Raw genomic sequence first — 21,578 nt, 5'->3', positions numbered from 1 at the left:
CTGATATTTTTATCTGTGAAAAAGTGTTTATTTTGTTCATTTTCCACAATCTTACATTCAGTGATGATGCAAATACGATAATAAAAAGATAGGTCATTTCATTCTTACTGGCTCTCCACGGGGTCCAAGGGGTCCAACAACACCCTTAGGTCCTGGGTCTCCTGGCTCTCCCTACAACGGCACAGAGATAAACAGATATAGAGAACGAGACAGGGACAGAACTCGTTTCAGAGAATTTGAAAGCTTTAACATAAGTGTGAAATATGCCCTTATGCTATTAGGTCAGTCTCTGTAGATTTAATTAGGTTCATATGCCTTTTTTGCAACAGGAACCTAATGTTTTCTTACAGTACTTTCCTGTTTGCTCATATAGATTACATGTGTCCAGTAATGTGAGAGAGCTTGGCTAAACCCATTGTGTTTTGAAATGAAACAACCCTGTGATGGAAGCCACACCAAATTATACCACATTCAGTACCTTGCGACCAAGTGTTCCTCTTCTACCCTTCTCTCCACCGGGGCCTGGGCTTCCTCCGGGACCCTGGACGGTAAAATGTCAACACATTAGAGTTACGTTTAGAATGTAATCAAGATAGAAAACTTCACCTATTAGCTACACTCACCCTCGGTCCAGGGTTCCCATCTTCTCCTCTGGGTCCTGGTGCACCATTTGGTCCAGATGGACCCTTGAAAAAGACAAACCAGACATCCATTACGTACCAATTTTTTCACTTAATAGATGAAGTCACATTAATGGATATATAAATACAGCAGTGACAATCCAGTCAAAAATAATTTGTCATGTAACTACTGCAGCCAAGTAAACTATTAAAAGTCCTATGACAGCATTTGCTATGAGACATGTTTTGGCAGGTGTACTTGTAGAGTAAATGATTTGCCAAATAGTGTGAAAAGAGTGACAAACTTACTCGAGATCCTCCAATACCAGGCTCTCCCTGCACACCATTAGCTCCTGGCCTTCCAGGATTTCCCTTATCATGCAAGCAAATAAAATGTTAATGTAACTGCCAATATAAAAGTTATTGCAGTAAGTATTAAACACTAAGTTAACTCCAGAAAGGGAAAAGTTATTGCAGTAAGTATTAAACACTGTAAGTAACTCCGAAAAGGGACGTACAGCCTGCCCAGGTGCACCTCTTCTGCCATTGGCTCCCTAAAGAAATAAGAGTTGGAATTAGAGTTAGTTAACAAAAAGTAGTGGCAAGTAAATATTTGGAAAAGATAAGGATCATATGGCATTATTGTTTACCCTTCTTCCAACTTCACCAGGACCTCCCTTATTTCCATCTTCTCCGGGCTCTCCCTATAATTTTACAAAAGATACACCAGTGACACCAGGCTAAACAAACACATAAGAAAACTGCAACATCAAACTTGTAAAAGAACAATGTGTGTTCAGCAGTAGATTTTTTTTCTCTGTGGCAACAGAATGAGTTTAGGACATTACCACTGGTCCGGCATCACCGGGGTCTCCTTTAGGCCCTGCACGATTGTTATCTTGTCCACTTGTTCCCTATTCAACAGATATCACTTTTTCAATTTCTGCTGAATTGAAACACATCAAAACACAACTGCCTAAGAAAATTAAACTAAAACTGTTCCTATTTTTGCACTTATTCCTTGAGAGAATTTCAGGCTGAAGGAGAGACAATCACATAATAAATAATCAGACCCAAAAAATTTTTGTGCTGACCGCTGCTGACAGATTAGCTTAAGGGTTTCAGAACAATGATCCTTTAGAAATAAATGAACATAACTTAATGACTTAGTGTGATCTGGTCTGAAAATTCAGTTAAATTAATAGTGCCCTCTTCTCTGACTTTCACTACAACACTGTCAAAGCATATTGACAAACATAATTTCACTCTATAAATATGCAGTGAATAATGACAAATGATACTATAGCCAGCCACAAAATACTAACAGGGTCTCCTCTGATTCCCATGTCTCCAATGTCTCCTGCTTGTCCTTTGGCACCTTTAGGACCCTAAAAGCAAACAACGGCAATTAAAAACTTTTATCAGTACTGATCATTTATAAGTTTAAAAAAATGGCAACAAAACACCAAAATAGCATTCAGTCACTCACTCTTCTTCCAGGGTTTCCTCTGTCTCCTTGGGGCCCAGCCACTCCACTTTTGCCCTAAAAACATATCAAAGATGCCATTAAACCCCACAATTAGCAGAAAACAAAGCAGGCTCACATTGGTAGGACTCATTTGTCAGACAGCTAAAGACATGGAGTGATCATTATGATTCTGTATGATGTGTTACATATGCAACGTATGGACTGAAAGACAAAATCAAATAAAGACACACTTACCTCTTCTCCATTGATGCCATCAAGCCCGATTTCTCCAAATTCACCCTACAACAAGGTAACATTTGGTTAGGTTATTGTTGGTCAGTCTTTTTTCCAACAGCTTTATCTACTTTGAAAAAGAAAAACTCTCACCTTTTCACCTGAGTACCCTCGAGAGCCCTGAACAGAAGAAGGAGAATGTGACACCATTATACTGTATAAAAAAAACAATATTATCATTTTGCAACAAGTTGAATGACAAAGTTTATATCGAAGTCTTTACCTTGACACCTCTCTGTCCAGGACATCCCTGGAAACCCTGAGTTCCATTAACACCAGGAGGACCTCTCTCTCCCTGTAATTGCAGAATAAAGATGATAAAATACATTAACAAAATAGAGAAGGGATGAAATTGGACTGGAGAACACAAAAAGATGGGAAACTAAAAACATTTGATCAACAATTCGACATCAGGACAGTTTACAGCAAGGTCCACACTGGAAGCACAGACAAAACAAGACAGTCAAACTTACAGGTCCACCCTCATCTCCAGGATGTCCTTGGCTTCCTGGTAATCCTGGACCACCCTGAAAAATAAAACAACAAAACGTTAGTTTGTACTAAAAATATATTTTAAAAAATTAAAAAGAAAAGTGTTTTTTTTTTTTTTTTTACCTTAGACCCTGGAAGTCCAACTGCTCCTCTGTCTCCTCTGGTGCCAGTACATTTGCATGGCACTTTACAGCACTCCCTTTCTGCAATATTGTCCTATGCAACAAAATCAAGCATAGTTCAAGTAGTTTGTGGAAAAGATTATTTAAGGATTTATGTTTTCAATATGACTCATTAGCACTCACCAGTTCTTCCAAAAGCTCATAGTCCAAGTCCATGATATTGAGTCGTAAGGGTCTGGTGTACCTGAAGCCACGACCAAATTCTAGCAGCAAAGCCTCTTCAAATTTGGGCACCCGCTCCAGCCCAACAAGGATAAAAGTGTTCACTCCTGTTGTGCAAGAGTGACCCTCATTAATTACCTCAGAATGTTATGTTGTTTTAATTTCACAGATGTTTGAGTATCACTATATCATCTTTTTACCTGACAGCCGAAGTTCCTCAACTCGTCTTTTCATTTCAGCATACGGGGCATCAAGACCATCAGTCAAATGAATGACAACCTTCATTGGTCAAGGGGAAAAAACACAATTCAATTTCACATTTTCTTCCATTTTACTGCGTTTCATTGTTAAGTTTGAACTAGGGATGTCTCAGTCCAGTTTGTCAGGCCCCTGTCCTCATGGCCCTTTAAAATTGGGTATGTGCCAATACCATATTTTTAACTAAATGCTGATTAAAATATACATCTGACACAATGAGCTGTAGATGATACAATTTGCTACGTTTCGTTTGAAGAGCTACATGCTCCAAATACTGAGGATTTGCAAGTTAAGAGATCAGCTCCAATAGTGATGTTTACATGAAATATTAATTGAATAAGGTAACTGCTGAAATTGACATAACATGCTGTAGAGACGTATCACTCTGGTGGGACTACAGAAACAAATCAACCAGGCCAAATTTAGACTAACATAGCAGATACTAAAACATGCCTATAACTGTCGTTACTTCTTAGGTTTGGCTTGGGACATCTCTAGTTTAAACAGTTTCAGTAACCAACCTTGACCGTGCTGTCCTGTCGTATTTTTAATCTGTTGGTGTAAGCTGAGATGGTCTTGCCATTAAGGACAAAGGGGCCTCGACTCCGCAGAGCTCTGAAAGCCTCAAACAGCTCATCAGCATTGTCCGTGAAGTCTAGCTGGACAGGCTCAGAGGCAGAATCCATGGCCAGCATGCCCACTTGGATAGAAGGAATCTGTCCAGCTGAGCAACTGATAGGTGCCATTTTGGAAATCCTGCGCAGAATGGCACCCATCTTGCTCTGGAGGTTGGTCTGAGCACTGAAGATGTTCTGGGCAGACACATCAAAGCCTACCAACACCTCTATGTTGCAGGCTGTAAAATGTAAAAGTGAGCATCTCTTTACTTAAAGCACAGAAGGCATCTTAAAGCTTTAACATTTGATTTCTAGTAGCAAATTAAATGTAAAACGGGTTGGCTATAAAGTCAATTAACAAGAAAAGAATAATATTATTGTTCTTACTTTTAGGTACTTCTTGTACACCAACACATAGCTTTCCCTTAACTTCATCATCCAGAGTCTCTAGGATTTGTTCATTGAGCTCTGAAAGTTCCTGAAAGGTGCTTGCTCGAGCCACAGTGGTGGACTCACTTGCCAGGTTTTCCAACTCATCCTGAATGTTCCCCACTCCCACAGCAAAGATTCTCACACCTTTATTCTTCAAACCAAGGGCGGCTGTTTTGCTGTCATCAAATGAACGTCCTCCAGTTATAGCAATAAGGACCTGAGGAGTGCCCTCATCAATCCTACTGCCTTTACCTCTGGTGAAGTGAACATCTTGAACATGCCGAATGGCTGAACCAGTATTGAGTGTACGTCCACCCTTGAACTCAACTCGACCAATGGCACTTAATATGTCTTGCCTGTTCTTGTAAGTGTTGAGGAAAAAGGCGTCAGTCACGTCTGCAGCATAATGGGCCAGGCCGATCCGTAGGTCATCTCTCTCAGTGAAGAACAGATCAATCAGGTTAGCGATAAATGACATCACTTCGTTGAAGTTGTCTCGTCCCAGATTAATGGAGCCATCCACCAAAAACACTATGTCAGCCTTTTTAGGTGGGGGCAGGCCCTCAGCTATAAGAAGAGAAAAGGAATTTTATTTAAATATGTATCTATTTTAAAAAACGACAGATTAGAATCAAAACATAGGCTAATTATCTGCAGTATGTGTAAATGTTTGCTTAACTTACTAGGACCATCATAATCTGGAGGTATTATGTCAGTGATGGACCCTCTCAACCTGGCAATAAACCTGTCCTTTATAGTTTTGAGGCCAGGGAATGTAGGAACCTGAAGGACATCCTCTTGGGTGGTAGTTATTTGGCTTAGCTGTTTTGTGTCAGCCCCACCCGCTCCAATACCAATGCAGTTCACCCGAGAGCCCTTCAGCAGAGGTCCATAGATGGAGACATCTTGAGGAGAACGTCCACCTGTGAGAACCACAAGATGCTGGGAGGCCTCTGATGGACGAAATCCAGCAGAAGGTTTTAACTCATTCTGTATGACGTACTCGATGGCATTAGCCAGTTCTGATGACCGTCCACCCATCTGACGAAGTCTTTTGATTGCAGAGATAACAGCTGGCTTGTTGTTGTGTGAGTTGAGTGAGAACTCTGTTTTAACTCTATCAGCATACTGGACAACAGCCACACGCACTTGATCAGGCTGTACATCAAGTTGTTGGATGATGTTGAGGATGAAATCACGGATATGAGCAATCCCAGCAGGACCTGTATTATCTGAGCCATCAATAAGAAAGATAATGTCCTTTCTCCCAAGATCCAGGTTTCCTGAAAAATAAGCACAACAAAGAGGAAGAGACACACTTTATTTTGAAATATATTGTCAAAATAATATAGCTAAACGCATTTTTATTGTATTACTACAACAGCATCAGCCATAAAAAGTAAATGGTGAAAAAGCACATAATGAAAATTCTTTTGTAATGTATAACATGTCTTACCTTGGTCCACTACAGTAGGAACATAGCTACTGATGATATCAGCCGTGGAAATTGTTTTGACTGAATCAATGATTTGTGACTCCACTCTTGGAAGCTGTTGGAAATTGTCAACTGTATATGCAAGCTCTGGTTTTAGAGAAATCTGTCTCAATTCATCTGGGTCTGCATTCCGTGAACCAATGGCAAGAGGTGCAACCTGGTTTCTCTTCAGTTGTTCAGCTGGCGCAGATACGTCATCTGCAGACTTGCCACCTGTAACTAGAATGAGGAATTGAGGCACACCATCCTCAATGCGGCTTCCTGCTGCCCTCTGGTAGATGTTTCTGCCAACAAAGTCAATTGCCTGACCAGTGTTTAGACGATTACCGCCTTTGCTTCGAAGCCTCATCACAGCCTGGCGTACCTCATTTTTGCTGGACAATTCATTCAGAAGAAATTCTGTCTTTGGTTCATCACTGTACTGCACCACTGAAACTCGGACCTTGTCCAATCCTATATCCAGCTTCTCCACAACTCTTCTTATCATTTCACGGATGGAATTGAACTCACTACGCATCGCGGTTGTGCCATCGATTAGAAATACGACATCCCTCTTTTCTCCTCCTGCAGGCACTGGTGGGATTTCTGTTGATAAAGAATACAAGCATAGTAACAAGGTGGGATTATTACTTAATATAAAGTTCCTAATAGATATACAGGACATACAGTATAACTGAGAAAGTCAAATCAATACTGTAAATATTTTTAGAGAAAATTTAATTAAGTCAATTAACCGTCATAAGTTGGGAATTCTGGACGCATCCTGGCAATGTCATCATCTGACAGCTCGGTGAGAGTGTTGATTAAGTTTTCTTGAACTGTGTACAGGCCAGGGAGGTCATCTACAGTGAAGGCAAAATTGGGTACATATGACACCACCCGCAGCTCTGTGGGGTTAACATCTCTTGTCCCAATGCTGAAAGGAAGAACTCTAGATTGTTTGAGGGAAGACGCTGCACGATTGACATCATCTGTAGAGGGGCCACTGGACACGGCAATCACAAACTGCGGTACGCCCTCTTGCTTTCTGCTACCCCGTGTTGCTGTCAGTACATCCTGACTGACAAATTGCAAAGCTTGACCCAGGTTACGTTGTCTTCCTCCTCGCTGGCTCATTTCCCTGATCCCATTCAAAATTCCTTCTTTAGTTGTATGCGTGTTCAGGTACATATCAGCCTGAGCAAAGTCACCATACTGGACCACACCAATCCGGATCTTATTCTCGCCCACATTGAGACTCTCGACTACTCGGCGGATAAACTCCTGGATGATAGCAAATTCCCGTCCAACACCATCAGATCCATCAACGAGGAAAACAACATCTTTCCGGGGGCCCTGTGACTCCGCTGCAGAAGAAAGAGAAAACACAATATTATGCTTTGCTTCATAAGTGATCAAAATATGAAAATAAAGGTCAAAGGAAATTTGCAAAAGCAACTGCACATCATTGTCTGATAACTCTTATAGCATTGCCTCTCAGAAACAAGGCACATCTGTCCCCAAATTTAATAGAAGGGAAAAGATGGGACTTTTCCTGTTGTGCCTCCTTTCATTGATATAACGTCCAAGCTCCCTTCCTGAGATCCATCAGTATGACTTGGTTCAGGACTTTAAATACAAACTTAGACGTTTCAGTCTGAATGACTCTATTAAGCCTAGTACTTAGAGTAGTCTATGTTTGTTCTGCTGGCATGGTGACTGTAAACTCATTAAAAACCACACCATCTCTCTAACTTTGCATTTTTTTGTTACCCCTCAAACAAATCAATGTTCAAGCTGTGTGCCTATCTCTCTCTCTTTTTTCTCCCACTCTCTCTTCTTGTTTTCTTCTCCATGTCCTCTCTTTACTTAGGTTTCTTTATGTTTGACCATCCTGGGAACTTTTTCTCTTCCCTGGCTGTCAGCGTCTCATTCCAGATGTTTTGGATTTGGATCTTCTCCTCCTATAGATTCAACTTCTTTTGTTTTCTCTTTTCCTCTATCTGTTTGTTTCTTCTTTTGCATATGTATGAATTTTGTGCTTGAGTCTTGCCTTTCATGTATTATGCCCTGTCTTTGTGAAGAGAAGGTTGTGTGGCTCAGGTTCTATCTGTTTGGTTTTGTCATTATCATGCATTAAAACATGTCTGAAAGCTATGAACCATTTCAATAATAAGTTATTTAAATTTTTTTTCATTTTATACGTGTGTTTATTTTGCAACAACATGTCCTCAGCATACAAGTTCTTTGGCAGACAGCTTTTATTTCTTGGATGTCAGAGGTGACTTTGTAACATCAGTTGTAAGAGATGTTCATATGGTGGTGATAATATTTTCAATATTTGAATTACTGTGTATTTGTGTTTTTATTTTCCTGGACCAAAGCTTTTTTGACTATGAATGCTTGTCATTTAGTGCAGTTTTTTTAAAAGTTATATTTGTCGCCTTTTTGATAGGTCAGTGAAGAGGCAGACAGGAAAGTAGGGAGGAGAATGAGGGGAAGAGATGCAGTAAAGGGCCGTGAGCAGGAATCAAATCCAGGCCGCTGCGTCAGGAACTATAGTCCTTGTTCATGTGTCGCCTGCTCAACCAGTTGAGCTATCTGGGTGCCCCATTTAGTGCATTGTTTAGACATGAAATTTCCGTAAATTAATTAAAAATGAAGGAAGATCATTCCGAATACTGATTTAATGTAGAAAAACTGCCATCCTGATGATAGTGAGCATGGCATCATCAGACAAATGTGCAAAATAGTTTGCAGCAGTCTGAAATTAGTGTGAAAAATGAATGTCTTTTGTACGAACATAACAGAAAATTATGACAAAAGAGAGAATATGGTTAGGATAAAAAATTATATCAGGAGCATCAATGAAACGCAAAAGAAAGATTGATCGCTTTGCAGTGGAAAGAATGCGGGTCAAGATATCCTTATGTCTTCTTGTGAGATGAGCGTTGTTTCCTTTGTTGCAACAAAATTCATGACCATCCTGAGAATCAAGAATGTCTTTGTTTGAAGAGTCTTGATGTGCAAACTGCTTTTTATGCCAAAGAAATCTGACTCATCTGAGTTTGCACTTGAAAACCTTCAAGCAGCAAAATATTTACAATACATTTCTAATTTAAAATGAAGAAAGTGGCAAAGTCATGCGCAAATGTTATGATACAAATACTGTAAGTATCATAGTCTGTTTTAGAGATTCAAAATAGAATATGATGTTCAGGTTGAGAGAGACTGCATCGCAAAAAAAATTACACTACGTAGCCCCAAGAGTCTGTGTTACTGCTCCTAGTGTGATGTGCCTTCCTTCGTTGCAGTGAATCCTTCCTGATCTTCATGTCAGTGAAGATGTTTTGTGGGCTCCTGGGCAGGAGCAATGTTGATATGGAAGAGTGTTGTTGTTCAGATAAATTAATTAAATAAAATAACAAAAGGAAGGTAAGTGAAGTGGTAGGAAATAATGAGAAACACTGAAATCTATTGTAGAAATGAAAGAAAAAGGCTTAACTGAAGCTGGCAATTTGAACACCACTGGAAAAACAGGAATTATTCGAAACCGTTTTACGATTGTAAAAAATCTAGTTATGATGGAAGCAAATTTAAAATTGTCAAAAAATATATTTTTGGACTACATGCATGAATGAATTTTGAAGTTCTGCAATGCAGTTTCCAAGACATGTAAATTTGTTCATTAGAACAAAACATGAAAATACATGATGCCAAGTAATGGCAGCACTTCATTTTGGTTAGTGTACAAAACGTGTATTATCTGACAAAAAGTATTTTAAAGATACAGCAGACATTGGTCAAAATTGGTCAATTCAATGCCATTCAGTGGTTGATAACATACCAGGTAGAACTGGTAGTTCAGTTATGGTTTCAGAAACCACAGCCTCCACGGAGGACTGAAGTTGCTGTTGGACACTGGGAAGGTCAGTGAATTCAGACACAGACAGAGCACTGCTGGGGTCGTGGGATATCATCTGCAATTCTCTGCTGTCAGAGCCTCTGGTTCCAATTGCAAAGGTCAAGACACCCAGCTGTTTAAGAGCAGAGGCGGGTGCATCAACACGGTCAAAGGATTTGCCACCAGCTAGCAGCACCAGTATCTGTGGCACCCCTTCCAGGCGCCTGCTTCCGGCAGAGGCCGTGAAGATGTTATCCCTCAAGTGCTGGAGAGCTGCTCCAGTGTTGAGGGGTCTTCCGCCTTTGTGCCTCAAGCCTCTGACACTGTCAAGGATCTGGCCCTTTGTCATGTACGTGTTCAGATAGAACTGGACCTGTGCGTCTCTGCTGTACTGAACCACTGAGACACGGTCTTTGTTTTCATCCACAATGAGTGTGTCTACCACTCTTTGGACAAAGTCTCGCATGGCTGGGAATCCACTTCGGGTACCATCAGATCCATCCAGCAAGAACACCACATCCTTTCCTGCTGGCTGTCTCACCACTACGGAGCACAAGATTTGGGACATGTTTAGGCTCATGAATCAAAGGTCTTCCCTGTCAAAAGTCAGGTGATCAAAGCTAACCTCAACGTCTGCAACTTGCTGTGTTAATGCTGGCGCTAATCTTTTGTAAACTTGCCACTGTCTGACCCGGACATTGTAAAATACACTCTAGTTGTTTAAAGAAGAAAAAAAAATTGGCGTCGTGCCCTGATGTTTAAATGTAAAAAGGGGTCACTTTCTTACCGGTCACTGTTGGTGTCATGGGCGTGGCCCTCACAAGCACTGTGCTCATTACAGAGGAGAGCTGCTCTTGGACATTGGGGAGGTCGGTGAACTCAGACACAGATAGAGCGTAACTGGGCTCGTGTGATATCTTTTGCAGCTCTCTGCTGTCAGAGGTCCTCGTTCCAATGCCAATCACAAAGACGCCCTGCTGTTTGAGAGCAGAGGCTGGGGCGTCTACACTGTCAGCAGACCTTCCCCCAGTTAGCAGGACCAGCATCTGCGGGACACCTTGCAGGCGTCTACTCCCAGAGGAGTTTGTAAAGACGTTGTCCCTGACATACTGGAGGGCTGCCCCGATGTTGAGGGGTCTTCCTCCTCTGTGTCTAAGCCCTCTGACCGAATCCACAACATCCTCTCTCTTGTTATATGTGTTCAGATAGAAGTGGACCTCTGCGTCTCTGCTGTACTGGACCACAGAGACACGGTCTCGGTTTTCTCCCACACTGAGTTTTTCCACCACTCTCTCAACAAAGTCACGCATGGCAGGGAAGCCATTCCTTGTGCCATCAGAACCGTCCAGAAGGAATACGATATCCTTTTTGGCAGTGTCAACTGGGAAAAGACAGGAAGACAGCAAATCAAAACCTTGCCTTCAAACTACGCTCATGGGCTAGTTATCAACTGCTGGGCTATTTTCGCTACAGGCACCTATCCCTGCCATCTTGCATTTAGTGCAGTAGAAGAGCACGCTGCCGCCTCTCTTGAATTAATAGCACACAGGGGGGCTACAGGAGGAACACACAACATTTCTTTCCCTCAGTCTAGGTGAAAGAAGCCAAGTAACCGTTCGGGCCAGCGGGAGCCCATGCTTGATGACATACCAAGTACAGTTGGTGATTCTGGAGTGACGTCAATAACCACAGCCTCCACGGAGGACTGAAGTTGCTGTTGGACACTGGGAAGGTCAGTGAATTCAGACACAGACAGAGCACTGCTGGGGTCGTGGGATATCCTCTGCAATTCTCTGCTGTCAGAGCCTCTGGTTCCAATTGCAAAGATCAAGACACCCAGCTGTTTGAGAGCAGAGGCGGGTGCATCAACGCTGTCAAAGGATTTGCCACCAGCTAGCAGCACCAGGATCTGTGGCACCCCTTCCAGGCGCCTGCTTCCGGCAGAGGCCGTGAAGATGTTATCCCTCAAGTGCTGGAGAGCTGCTCCAGTGTTGAGGGGTCTTCCGCCTTTGTGCCTCAAGCCTCTGACACTGTCAAGGATCTGGCCCTTTGTCATGTACGTGTTCAGATAGAACTGGACCTGCGCGTCTCTGCTGTACTGAACCACTGAGACACGGTCTTTGTTGTCATCCACACTGAGTGTCTCTACCACTCTTTGGACAAAGTCTCGCATGGCTGGGAATCCACTTCGGGTACCATCAGATCCATCCAGCAAGAACACCACATCCTTTCCTGCTGGCTGTCTCACCACTAGGGAGCACAAGATTTGGGACATGTTTAGGCTCATGACTCACAGGTCTCCCCTGTCAAAAGTCAGGTGATCAAAGCTAACCTCAACGTCTGCAACTTGCTGGCTTAATGCTGGCGCTAATCTTTTGTAGACTTGCCACTGTCTGACCCGGACATTGTAAAATACACTCTAGTTCAGTTTAAAGAAGAAAAACAAAAAATTGGCGTCTTGCCCTGATGTTTAAATGTAAAAAGGGGTCACTTTCTTACCGGTCACTGTTGGTGTCATGGGCGTGGCCCTCACAAGCACTGTGCTCATTACAGAGGAGAGCTGCTCTTGGACATTGGGGAGGTCGGTGAACTCAGACACAGATAGAGCGTAACTGGGCTCGTGTGATATCTTTTGCAGCTCTCTGCTGTCAGAGGTCCTAGTTCCAATGCCAATCACAAAGACGCCCTGCTGTTTGAGAGCAGAGGCTGGGGCGTCTACACTGTCAGCAGACCTTCCCCCAGTTAGCAGGACCAGCATCTGCGGGACACCTTGCAGGCGTCTACTCCCGGAGGAGTTTGTAAAGACGTTGTCCCTGACATATTGGAGGGCTGCCCCGGTGTTGAGGGGTCTTCCTCCTCTGTGTCTAAGCCCTCTGACCGAATCCACAACATCCTCTCTCTTGTTATATGTGTTCAGATAGAAGTGGACCTCTGCGTCTCTGCTGTACTGGACCACAGAGACACGGTCTCGGTTTTCTCCCACACTGAGTTTTTCCACCACTCTCTCAACAAAGTCACGCAAGGCAGGCAAGCCATTCCTTGTGCCATCAGAACCGTCCAGAAGGAATACGATATCCTTTTTGGCAGTGTCAACTGGGAAAAGACAGGAAGACAGCAAATCAAAACCTTGCCTTCAAACTACGCTCATGGGCTAGTTATCAACTGCTGGGCTATTTTCGCTACAGGCACCTATCCCTGCCATCTTGCATTTAGCGCAGTAGAAGAGCACGCTGCCGCCTCTCTTGAATTAATAGCACACAGGGGGGCTACAGGAGGAACACACAACATTTCTTTCCCTCAGTCTAGGTGAAAGAAGCCAAGTAACCGTTCGGGCCAGCGGGAGCCCATGCTTGATGACATACCAAGTACAGTTGGTGATTCTGGAGTGACGTCAATAACCACAGCCTCCACGGAGGACTGAAGTTGCTGTTGGACACTGGGAAGGTCAGTGAATTCAGACACAGACAGAGCACTGCTGGGGTTGTGGGATATCGTCTGCAATTCTCTGCTGTCAGAGCCTCTGGTTCCAATTGCAAAGGTCAAGACACCCAGCTGTTTGAGAGCAGAGGCGGGTGCATCAACGCTGTCAAAGGATTTGCCACCAGCTAGCAGCACCAGGATCTGTGGCACCCCTTCCAGGCGCCTGCTTCCGGCAGAGGCCGTGAAGATGTTATCCCTCAAGTGCTGGAGAGCTGCTCCAGTGTTGAGGGGTCTTCCACCTTTGTGCCTCAAGCCTCTGACACTGTCAAGGATCTGGCCCTTTGTCGTGTACGTGTTCAGATAGAACTGGACCTGCGCGTCTCTGCTGTACTGAACCACTGAGACACGGTCTTTGTTGTCATCCACACTGAGTGTCTCTACCACTCTTTGGACAAAGTCTCGCATGGCTGGGAATCCACTTCGGGTACCATCAGATCCATCCAGCAAGAACACCACATCCTTTCCTGCTGGCTGTCTCACCACTAGGGAGCACAAGATTTGGGACATGTTTAGGCTCATGACTCACAGGTCTCCCCTGTCAAAAGTCAGGTGATCAAAGCTAACCTCAACGTCTGCAACTTGCTGGCTTAATGCTGGTGCTAATCTTTTGTAGACTTGCCACTGTCTGACCCGGACATTGTAAAATACACTCTAGTTCAGTTTAAAGAAGAAAAACAAAAAATTGGCGTCTTGCCCTGATGTTTAAATGTAAAAAGGGGTCACTTTCTTACCGGTCACTGTTGGTGTCATGGGTGTGGCCCTCACAAGCACTGTGCTCATTACAGAGGAGAGCTGCTCTTGGACATTGGGGAGGTCGGTGAACTCAGACACAGATAGAGCGTAACTGGGCTCGTGTGATATCTTTTGCAGCTCTCTGCTGTCAGAGGTCCTAGTTCCAATGCCAATCACAAAGACGCCCTGCTGTTTGAGAGCAGAGGCTGGGGCGTCTACACTGTCAGCAGACCTTCCCCCAGTTAGCAGGACCAGCATCTGCGGGACACCTTGCAGGCGTCTACTCCCGGAGGAGTTTGTAAAGACGTTGTCCCTGACATATTGGAGGGCTGCCCCGGTGTTGAGAGGTCTTCCTCCTCTGTGTCTAAGCCCTCTGACCGAATCCACAACATCCTCTCTCTTGTTATATGTGTTCAGATAGAAGTGGACCTCTGCGTCTCTGCTGTACTGGACCACAGAGACACGGTCTCGGTTTTCTCCCACACTGAGTTTTTCCACCACTCTCTCAACAAAGTCACGCATGGCAGGGAAGCCATTCCTTGTGCCATCAGAACCGTCCAGAAGGAATACGATATCCTTTTTGGAAGTGTCAACTGGGAAAAGACAGGAAGACAGCAAATCAAAACCTTGCCTTCAAACTACGCTCATGGGCTAGTTATCAACTGCTGGGCTATTTTCGCTACAGGCACCTATCCCTGCCATCTTGCATTTAGCGCAGTAGAAGAGCACGCTGCCGCCTCTCTTGAATTAATAGCACACAGGGGGGCTACAGGAGGAACACACAACATTTCTTTCCCTCAGTCTAGGTGAAAGAAGCCAAGTAACCGTTCGGGCCAGCGGGAGCCCATGCTTGATGACATACCAAGTACAGTTGGTGATTCTGGAGTGACGTCAATAACCACAGCCTCCACGGAGGACTGAAGTTGCTGTTGGACACTGGGAAGGTCAGTGAATTCAGACACAGACAGAGCACTGCTGGGGTCGTGGGATATCCTCTGCAATTCTCTGCTGTCAGATCCTCTGGTTCCAATTGCAAAGATCAAGACACCCAGCTGTTTGAGAGCAGAGGCGGGTGCATCAACGCTGTCAAAGGATTTGCCACCAGCTAGCAGCACCAGGATCTGTGGCACCCCTTCCAGGCGCCTGCTTCCGGCAGAGGCCGTGAAGATGTTATCCCTCAAGTGCTGGAGAGCTGCTCCAGTGTTGAGGGGTCTTCCACCTTTGTGCCTCAAGCCTCTGACACTGTCAAGGATCTGGCCCTTTGTCGTGTACGTGTTCAGATAGAACTGGACCTGCGCGTCTCTGCTGTACTGAACCACTGAGACACGGTCTTTGTTGTCATCCACACTGAGTGTCTCTACCACTCTTTGGACAAAGTCTCGCATGGCTGGGAATCCACTTCGGGTACCATCAGATCCATCCAGCAAGAACACCACATCCTTTCCTGCTGGCTGTCTCACCACTAGGGAGCACAAGATTTGGGACATGTTTAGGCTCATGACTCACAGGTCTCCCCTGTCAAAAGTCAGGTGATCAAAGCTAACCTCAACGTCTGCAACTTGCTGGCTTAATGCTGGTGCTAATCTTTTGTAGACTTGCCACTGTCTGACCCGGACATTGTAAAATACACTCTAGTTCAGTTTAAAGAAGAAAAACAAAAAATTGGCGTCTTGCCCTGATGTTTAAATGTAAAAAGGGGTCACTTTCTTACCGGTCACTGTTGGTGTCATGGGCGTGGCCCTCACAAGCACTGTGCTCATTACAGAGGAGAGCTGCTCTTGGACATTGGGGAGGTCGGTGAACTCAGACACAGATAGAGCGTAACTGGGCTCGTGTGATATCTTTTGCAGCTCTCTGCTGTCAGAGGTCCTAGTTCCAATGCCAATCACAAAGACGCCCTGCTGTTTGAGAGCAGAGGCTGGGGCGTCTACACTGTCAGCAGACCTTCCCCCAGTTAGCAGGACCAGCATCTGCGGGACACCTTGCAGGCGTCTACTCCCGGAGGAGTTTGTAAAGACGTTGTCCCTGACGTATTGGAGGGCTTCCCCGGTGTTGAGGGGTCTTCCTCCTCTGTGTCTAAGCCCTCTGACCGAATCCACAACATCCTCTCTCTTGTTATGTGTGTTCAGATAGAAGTGGACCTCTGCGTCTCTGCTGTACTGGACCACAGAGACACGGTCTCGGTTTTCTCCCACACTGAGTTTTTCCACCACTCTCTCAACAAAGTCACGCATGGCAGGGAAGCCATTCCTTGTGCCATCAGAACCGTCCAGAAGGAATACGATATCCTTTTTGGCAGTGTCAACTGGGAAAAGACAGGAAGACAGCAAATCAAAACCTTGCCTTCAAACTACGCTCATGGGCTAGTTATCAACTGCTGGGCTATTTTCGCTACAGGCACCTATCCCTGCCATCTTGCATTTAGCGCAGTAGAAGAGCACGCTGCCGCCTCTCTTGAATTAATAGCACACAGGGGGGCTACAGGAGGAACACACAACATTTCTTTTCCTCAGTCTAGGTGAAAGAAGCCAAGTAACCGTTCGGGCCAGCGGGAGCCCATGCTTGATGACATACCAAGTACAGTTGGTGATTCTGGAGTGACGTCAATAACCACAGCCTCCACGGAGGACTGAAGTTGCTGTTGGACACTGGGAAGGTCAGTGAATTCAGACACAGACAGAGCACTGCTGGGGTCGTGGGATATCCTCTGCAATTCTCTGCTGTCAGAGCCTCTGGTTCCAATTGCAAAGATCAAGACACCCAGCTGTTTGAGAGCAGAGGCGGGTGCATCAACGCTGTCAAAGGATTTGCCACCAGCTAGCAGCACCAGGATCTGTGGCACCCCTTCCAGGCGCCTGCTTCCGGCAGAGGCCGTGAAGATGTTATCCCTCAAGTGCTGGAGAGCTGCTCCAGTGTTGAGGGGTCTTCCGCCTTTGTGCCTCAAGCCTCTGACACTGTCAAGGATCTGGCCCTTTGTCATGTACGTGTTCAGATAGAACTGGACCTGCACGTCTCTGCTGTACTGAACCACTGAGACACGGTCTTTGTTGTCATCCACACTGAGTGTCTCTACCACTCTTTGGACAAAGTCTCGCATGGCTGGGAATCCACTTCGGGTACCATCAGATCCATCCAGCAAGAACACCACATCCTTTCCTGCTGGCTGTCTCACCACTAGGGAGCACAAGATTTGGGACATGTTTAGGCTCATGACTCACAGGTCTCCCCTGTCAAAAGTCAGGTGATCAAAGCTAACCTCAACGTCTGCAACTTGCTGGCTTAATGCTGGCGCTAATCTTTTGTAGACTTGCCACTGTCTGACCCGGACATTGTAAAATACACTCTAGTTCAGTTTAAAGAAGAAAAACAAAAAATTGGCGTCTTGCCCTGATGTTTAAATGTAAAAAGGGGTCACTTTCTTACCGGTCACTGTTGGTGTCATGGGCGTGGCCCTCACAAGCACTGTGCTCATTACAGAGGAGAGCTGCTCTTGGACATTGGGGAGGTCGGTGAACTCAGACACAGATAGAGCGTAACTGGGCTCGTGTGATATCTTTTGCAGCTCTCTGCTGTCAGAGGTCCTAGTTCCAATGCCAATCACAAAGACGCCCTGCTGTTTGAGAGCAGAGGCTGGGGCGTCTACACTGTCAGCAGACCTTCCCCCAGTTAGCAGGACCAGCATCTGCGGGACACCTTGCAGGCGTCTACTCCCGGAGGAGTTTGTAAAGACGTTGTCCCTGACGTATTGGAGGGCTGCCCCGGTGTTGAGGGGTCTTCCTCCTCTGTGTCTAAGCCCTCTGACTGAATCCACAACATCCTCTCTCTTGTTATGTGTGTTCAGATAGAAGTGGACCTCTGCGTCTCTGCTGTACTGGACCACAGAGACACGGTCTCGGTTTTCTCCCACACTGAGTTTTTCCACCACTCTCTCAACAAAGTCACGCATGGCAGGGAAGCCATTCCTTGTGCCATCAGAACCGTCCAGAAGGAATACGATATCCTTTTTGGCAGTGTCAACTGGGAAAAGACAGGAAGACAGCAAATCAAAATCTTGCCTTCATACTACGCTCATGGGTTAATTATCAACTGCTGGGCTATTTTCGCTACAGGCACCTATCCCTGCCATCTTGCATTTAGCGCAGTAGAAGAGCACGCTGCCGCCTCTCTTGAATTAATAGCACACAGGGGGGCTACAGGAGGAACACACAACATTTCTTTCCCTCGGTCTAGGTGAAAGAAGCCAAGTAACCGTTCGGGCCAGCGGGAGCCCATGCTTGATGACATACCAAGTACAGTTGGTGATTCTGGAGTGACGTCAATAACCACAGCCTCCACGGAGGACTGAAGTTGCTGTTGGACACTGGGAAGGTCAGTGAATTCAGACACAGACAGAGCACTGCTGGGGTCGTGGGATATCGTCTGCAATTCTCTGCTGTCAGAGCCTCTGGTTCCAATTGCAAAGGTCAAGACACCCAGCTGTTTGAGAGCAGAGGCGGGTGCATCAACGCTGTCAAAGGATTTGCCACCAGCTAGCAGCACCAGGATCTGTGGCACCCCTTCCAGGCGCCTGCTTCCGGCAGAGGCCGTGAAGATGTTATCCCTCAAGTGCTGGAGAGCTGCTCCAGTGTTGAGGGGTTTTCCGCCTTTGTGCCTCAAGCCTCTGACACTGTCAAGGATCTGGCCCTTTGTCATGTACGTGTTCAGATAGAACTGGACCTGCACGTCTCTGCTGTACTGAACCACTGAGACACGGTCTTTGTTGTCATCCACACTGAGTGTCTCTACCACTCTTTGGACAAAGTCTCGCATGGCTGGGAATCCACTTCGGGTACCATCAGATCCATCCAGCAAGAACACCACATCCTTTCCTGCTGGCTGTCTCACCACTAGGGAGCACAAGATTTGGGACATGTTTAGGCTCATGACTCACAGGTCTCCCCTGTCAAAAGTCAGGTGATCAAAGCTAACCTCAACGTCTGCAACTTGCTGGCTTAATGCTGGCGCTAATCTTTTGTAGACTTGCCACTGTCTGACCCGGACATTGTTAAATACACTCTAGTTCAGTTTAAAGAAGAAAAACTAAAAATTGGCGTCTTGCCCTGATGTTTAAATGTAAAAAGGGGTCACTTTCTTACCGGTCACTGTTGGTGTCATGGGCGTGGCCCTCACAAGCACTGTGCTCATTACAGAGGAGAGCTGCTCTTGGACATTGGGGAGGTCGGTGAACTCAGACACAGATAGAGCGTAACTGGGCTCGTGTGATATCTTTTGCAGCTCTCTGCTGTCAGAGGTCCTAGTTCCAATGCCAATCACAAAGACGCCCTGCTGTTTGAGAGCAGAGGCTGGGGCATCTACACTGTCAGCAGACCTTCCCCCAGTTAGCAGGACCAGCATCTGCGGGACACCTTGCAGGCGTCTACTCCCGGAGGAGTTTGTAAAGACGTTGTCCCTGACGTATTGGAGGGCTGCCCCGGTGTTGAGGGGTCTTCCTCCTCTGTGTCTAAGCCCTCTGACCGAATCCACAACATCCTCTCTCTTGTTATGTGTGTTCAGATAGAAGTGGACCTCTGCGTCTCTGCTGTACTGGACCACAGAGACACGGTCTCGGTTTTCTCCCACACTGAGTTTTTCCACCACTCTCTCAACAAAGTCACGCATGGCAGGGAAGCCATTCCTTGTGCCATCAGAACCATCCAGCAAGAACACCACATCTTTTCCTTCTGATTTTTTCACCACTAGGAAACAAACATTTAGACACACAATTATTTTTTTCCGAACATTACATTCTCTAACGCTGTTTTTTTTTTTTTTACACCATACAGTTTGCAATATGACTTAACCTTTAATTTATCAGCTACCGATATGACAGTAGCGACACAGTCTGTATAGGACATATTCAGTTCTTTTACACAGCTTCTCATTTTGTGTAACTAATTCTTTTTCCTTTTTTTTTTACATTTTTCTTTGAATTGCTCTCATCGTAACTGATAGTTTTTTTAAAAAAATTTGCCAATGATCTACATTAAAACATACTCAAGGTAAAGATTTTGTGTTTGTATTAATAAAACATACAATTTATATTCTTACCTCCTGAACTTTCCACCTCAACTGCCATTTCAGTTAGGTGATTCATCAAACTTTGTTCAATGCTAGGAAGGTTCACAAAATCAGGGACTGAGTATGTGTAATCTTTATCTGAAGAAATAAGTTGCATCTCCGCTGAATTTGACATCCTTGATCCAATTGCAATTGCAACAACCCCTTCTGCTTTGAGTGCATTTCCCGGCCCTCGTGGAGAATCTCTAGATCTTCCACCAGCCAATACAATAAGTATCTGCTTGGTGCCTTCGTTACGTCGACCTCCAGCTTTTGCAACAAACACATTGTCCTTCACAAACTGGAGTGCTGCTCCAATATACTGAGGTCGTCCACCTTTTGGTTTAAGGCTTGCAATGTGCTTGAGAACATCGTCTTTTGTAATGTACGTATTCAGGCTGAAACTGAGTTCAGGATTGTTGCTATACTGTACAACAGCAACTTTATCTTTTCCTTGATCCAGGTCAAACCTGCCAGCCACTTTTGCAATAAATTCACGGACAGCACTGAATTTACTCCTCACATCATCAGATCCATCAACGAGAAATACAATATCTCTGTTCATGCTAGAGCTTGACCCTAAAGAAATGTCACATAAATTTAATTAGTTACTATTTCAACAAGATCAGAATACTGTGAAAGTAACCAAAATGCATGCAGTCTAGATCATTGGATATATACATATATTCAGTATTAAATGAAAGTTTCAATATTTCTGTGAAGTTGCATTAATTAGATTGTGTTTTCACTCACCTACACCAGGGCTGATTGTGCTTTTGAGAGAGGTAATGGATGAGAGCAACTGTTCTCTCACAAGAGGAAAGTCTGAAATCTCCTTGATAAGGTACTCTGCTCTCGGAGCCAACCACTCCATCTCCAGTCTATCTGCATTATTTACTCCAACACCAAAAAGAACAATTCCAGCATTTCTCAGTCTTTCCGCTGGACCTAAGACATCATCGTCCGACTTTCTCCCACTTAAGAGGATGAGTATCTGTGGGACTCCCTGCAGGGCTCTGCTGCCAGATGAAGCAGTGAAGACAGCGTTTCTCACATAATCAAGGGCTGCACCAATGTTCACTGTAAGCCCTCCTTTCAGTTTTACATTGCTGAAATGACTCAAGACATCATCTTTCAGTGAATACTTGTTCAGGAGAAAATCAGTCGTGGCCTCTGTGCTGTACTGGATTAAAGCAACTTGTGCTTTTCTAGGCCCAATTTCTATTTGCTTAACAAACTCTCTGACAAATTCCAAGATTTGTTTTTCATTTGCTCTCATATCATTAGATCCATCAAGGAGAAAAACAATATCAGCACTCTGGACATCTGCAATTGTGGGAATGTCTGTAATGGACACAAACAAACAT

At 44.9% G+C, this 21,578-nt stretch overlaps 1 protein-coding gene across 8 annotated transcripts in view; it reads right to left on the bottom strand.

The window, feature by feature from the left end:
- col6a3 (collagen, type VI, alpha 3) overlaps positions 1 to 21,578 on the bottom strand; it is a 55,870-nt gene that overhangs the window by 12,005 nt on the left and 22,287 nt on the right. For 4 of the 8 annotated variants that reach the window (XM_055015219.1, XM_055015220.1, XM_055015225.1 and 1 more), the window contains 35 exons: positions 20,965 to 21,555; positions 20,203 to 20,790; positions 19,251 to 19,850; positions 18,402 to 19,001; positions 17,539 to 18,132; positions 16,690 to 17,289; positions 15,827 to 16,420; positions 14,978 to 15,577; positions 14,115 to 14,708; positions 13,266 to 13,865; positions 12,403 to 12,996; positions 11,554 to 12,153; positions 10,691 to 11,284; positions 9,847 to 10,446; positions 6,755 to 7,366; positions 5,982 to 6,605; positions 5,209 to 5,808; positions 4,481 to 5,092; positions 3,998 to 4,332; positions 3,419 to 3,497; positions 3,180 to 3,325; positions 2,998 to 3,090; positions 2,856 to 2,909; positions 2,606 to 2,677; positions 2,476 to 2,502; positions 2,344 to 2,388; positions 2,110 to 2,163; positions 1,946 to 2,008; positions 1,469 to 1,534; positions 1,271 to 1,324; positions 1,139 to 1,174; positions 930 to 992; positions 624 to 686; positions 479 to 541; positions 109 to 171 (listed from right to left, as the gene is read on the bottom strand). In XM_055015219.1, the coding sequence (XP_054871194.1) occupies positions 109 to 171; positions 479 to 541; positions 624 to 686; positions 930 to 992; positions 1,139 to 1,174; positions 1,271 to 1,324; positions 1,469 to 1,534; positions 1,946 to 2,008; positions 2,110 to 2,163; positions 2,344 to 2,388; positions 2,476 to 2,502; positions 2,606 to 2,677; positions 2,856 to 2,909; positions 2,998 to 3,090; positions 3,180 to 3,325; positions 3,419 to 3,497; positions 3,998 to 4,332; positions 4,481 to 5,092; positions 5,209 to 5,808; positions 5,982 to 6,605; positions 6,755 to 7,366; positions 9,847 to 10,446; positions 10,691 to 11,284; positions 11,554 to 12,153; positions 12,403 to 12,996; positions 13,266 to 13,865; positions 14,115 to 14,708; positions 14,978 to 15,577; positions 15,827 to 16,420; positions 16,690 to 17,289; positions 17,539 to 18,132; positions 18,402 to 19,001; positions 19,251 to 19,850; positions 20,203 to 20,790; positions 20,965 to 21,555 (12,173 nt within the window). The remainder of the gene's footprint in view (positions 1 to 108; positions 172 to 478; positions 542 to 623; positions 687 to 929; positions 993 to 1,138; positions 1,175 to 1,270; positions 1,325 to 1,468; positions 1,535 to 1,945; positions 2,009 to 2,109; positions 2,164 to 2,343; positions 2,389 to 2,475; positions 2,503 to 2,605; positions 2,678 to 2,855; positions 2,910 to 2,997; positions 3,091 to 3,179; positions 3,326 to 3,418; positions 3,498 to 3,997; positions 4,333 to 4,480; positions 5,093 to 5,208; positions 5,809 to 5,981; positions 6,606 to 6,754; positions 7,367 to 9,846; positions 10,447 to 10,690; positions 11,285 to 11,553; positions 12,154 to 12,402; positions 12,997 to 13,265; positions 13,866 to 14,114; positions 14,709 to 14,977; positions 15,578 to 15,826; positions 16,421 to 16,689; positions 17,290 to 17,538; positions 18,133 to 18,401; positions 19,002 to 19,250; positions 19,851 to 20,202; positions 20,791 to 20,964; positions 21,556 to 21,578) is intronic. The other 4 variants (XM_055015224.1, XM_055015223.1, XM_055015221.1 and 1 more) reach the window with 4 other exon arrangements.

The sequence above is a fragment of the Amphiprion ocellaris genome, chromosome 11 (assembly GCF_022539595.1).
Source record: "Amphiprion ocellaris isolate individual 3 ecotype Okinawa chromosome 11, ASM2253959v1, whole genome shotgun sequence".
NCBI lineage: Eukaryota > Metazoa > Chordata > Actinopteri > Pomacentridae > Amphiprion > Amphiprion ocellaris.
This window is presented reverse-complemented; position numbering and strand designations above follow the sequence as displayed.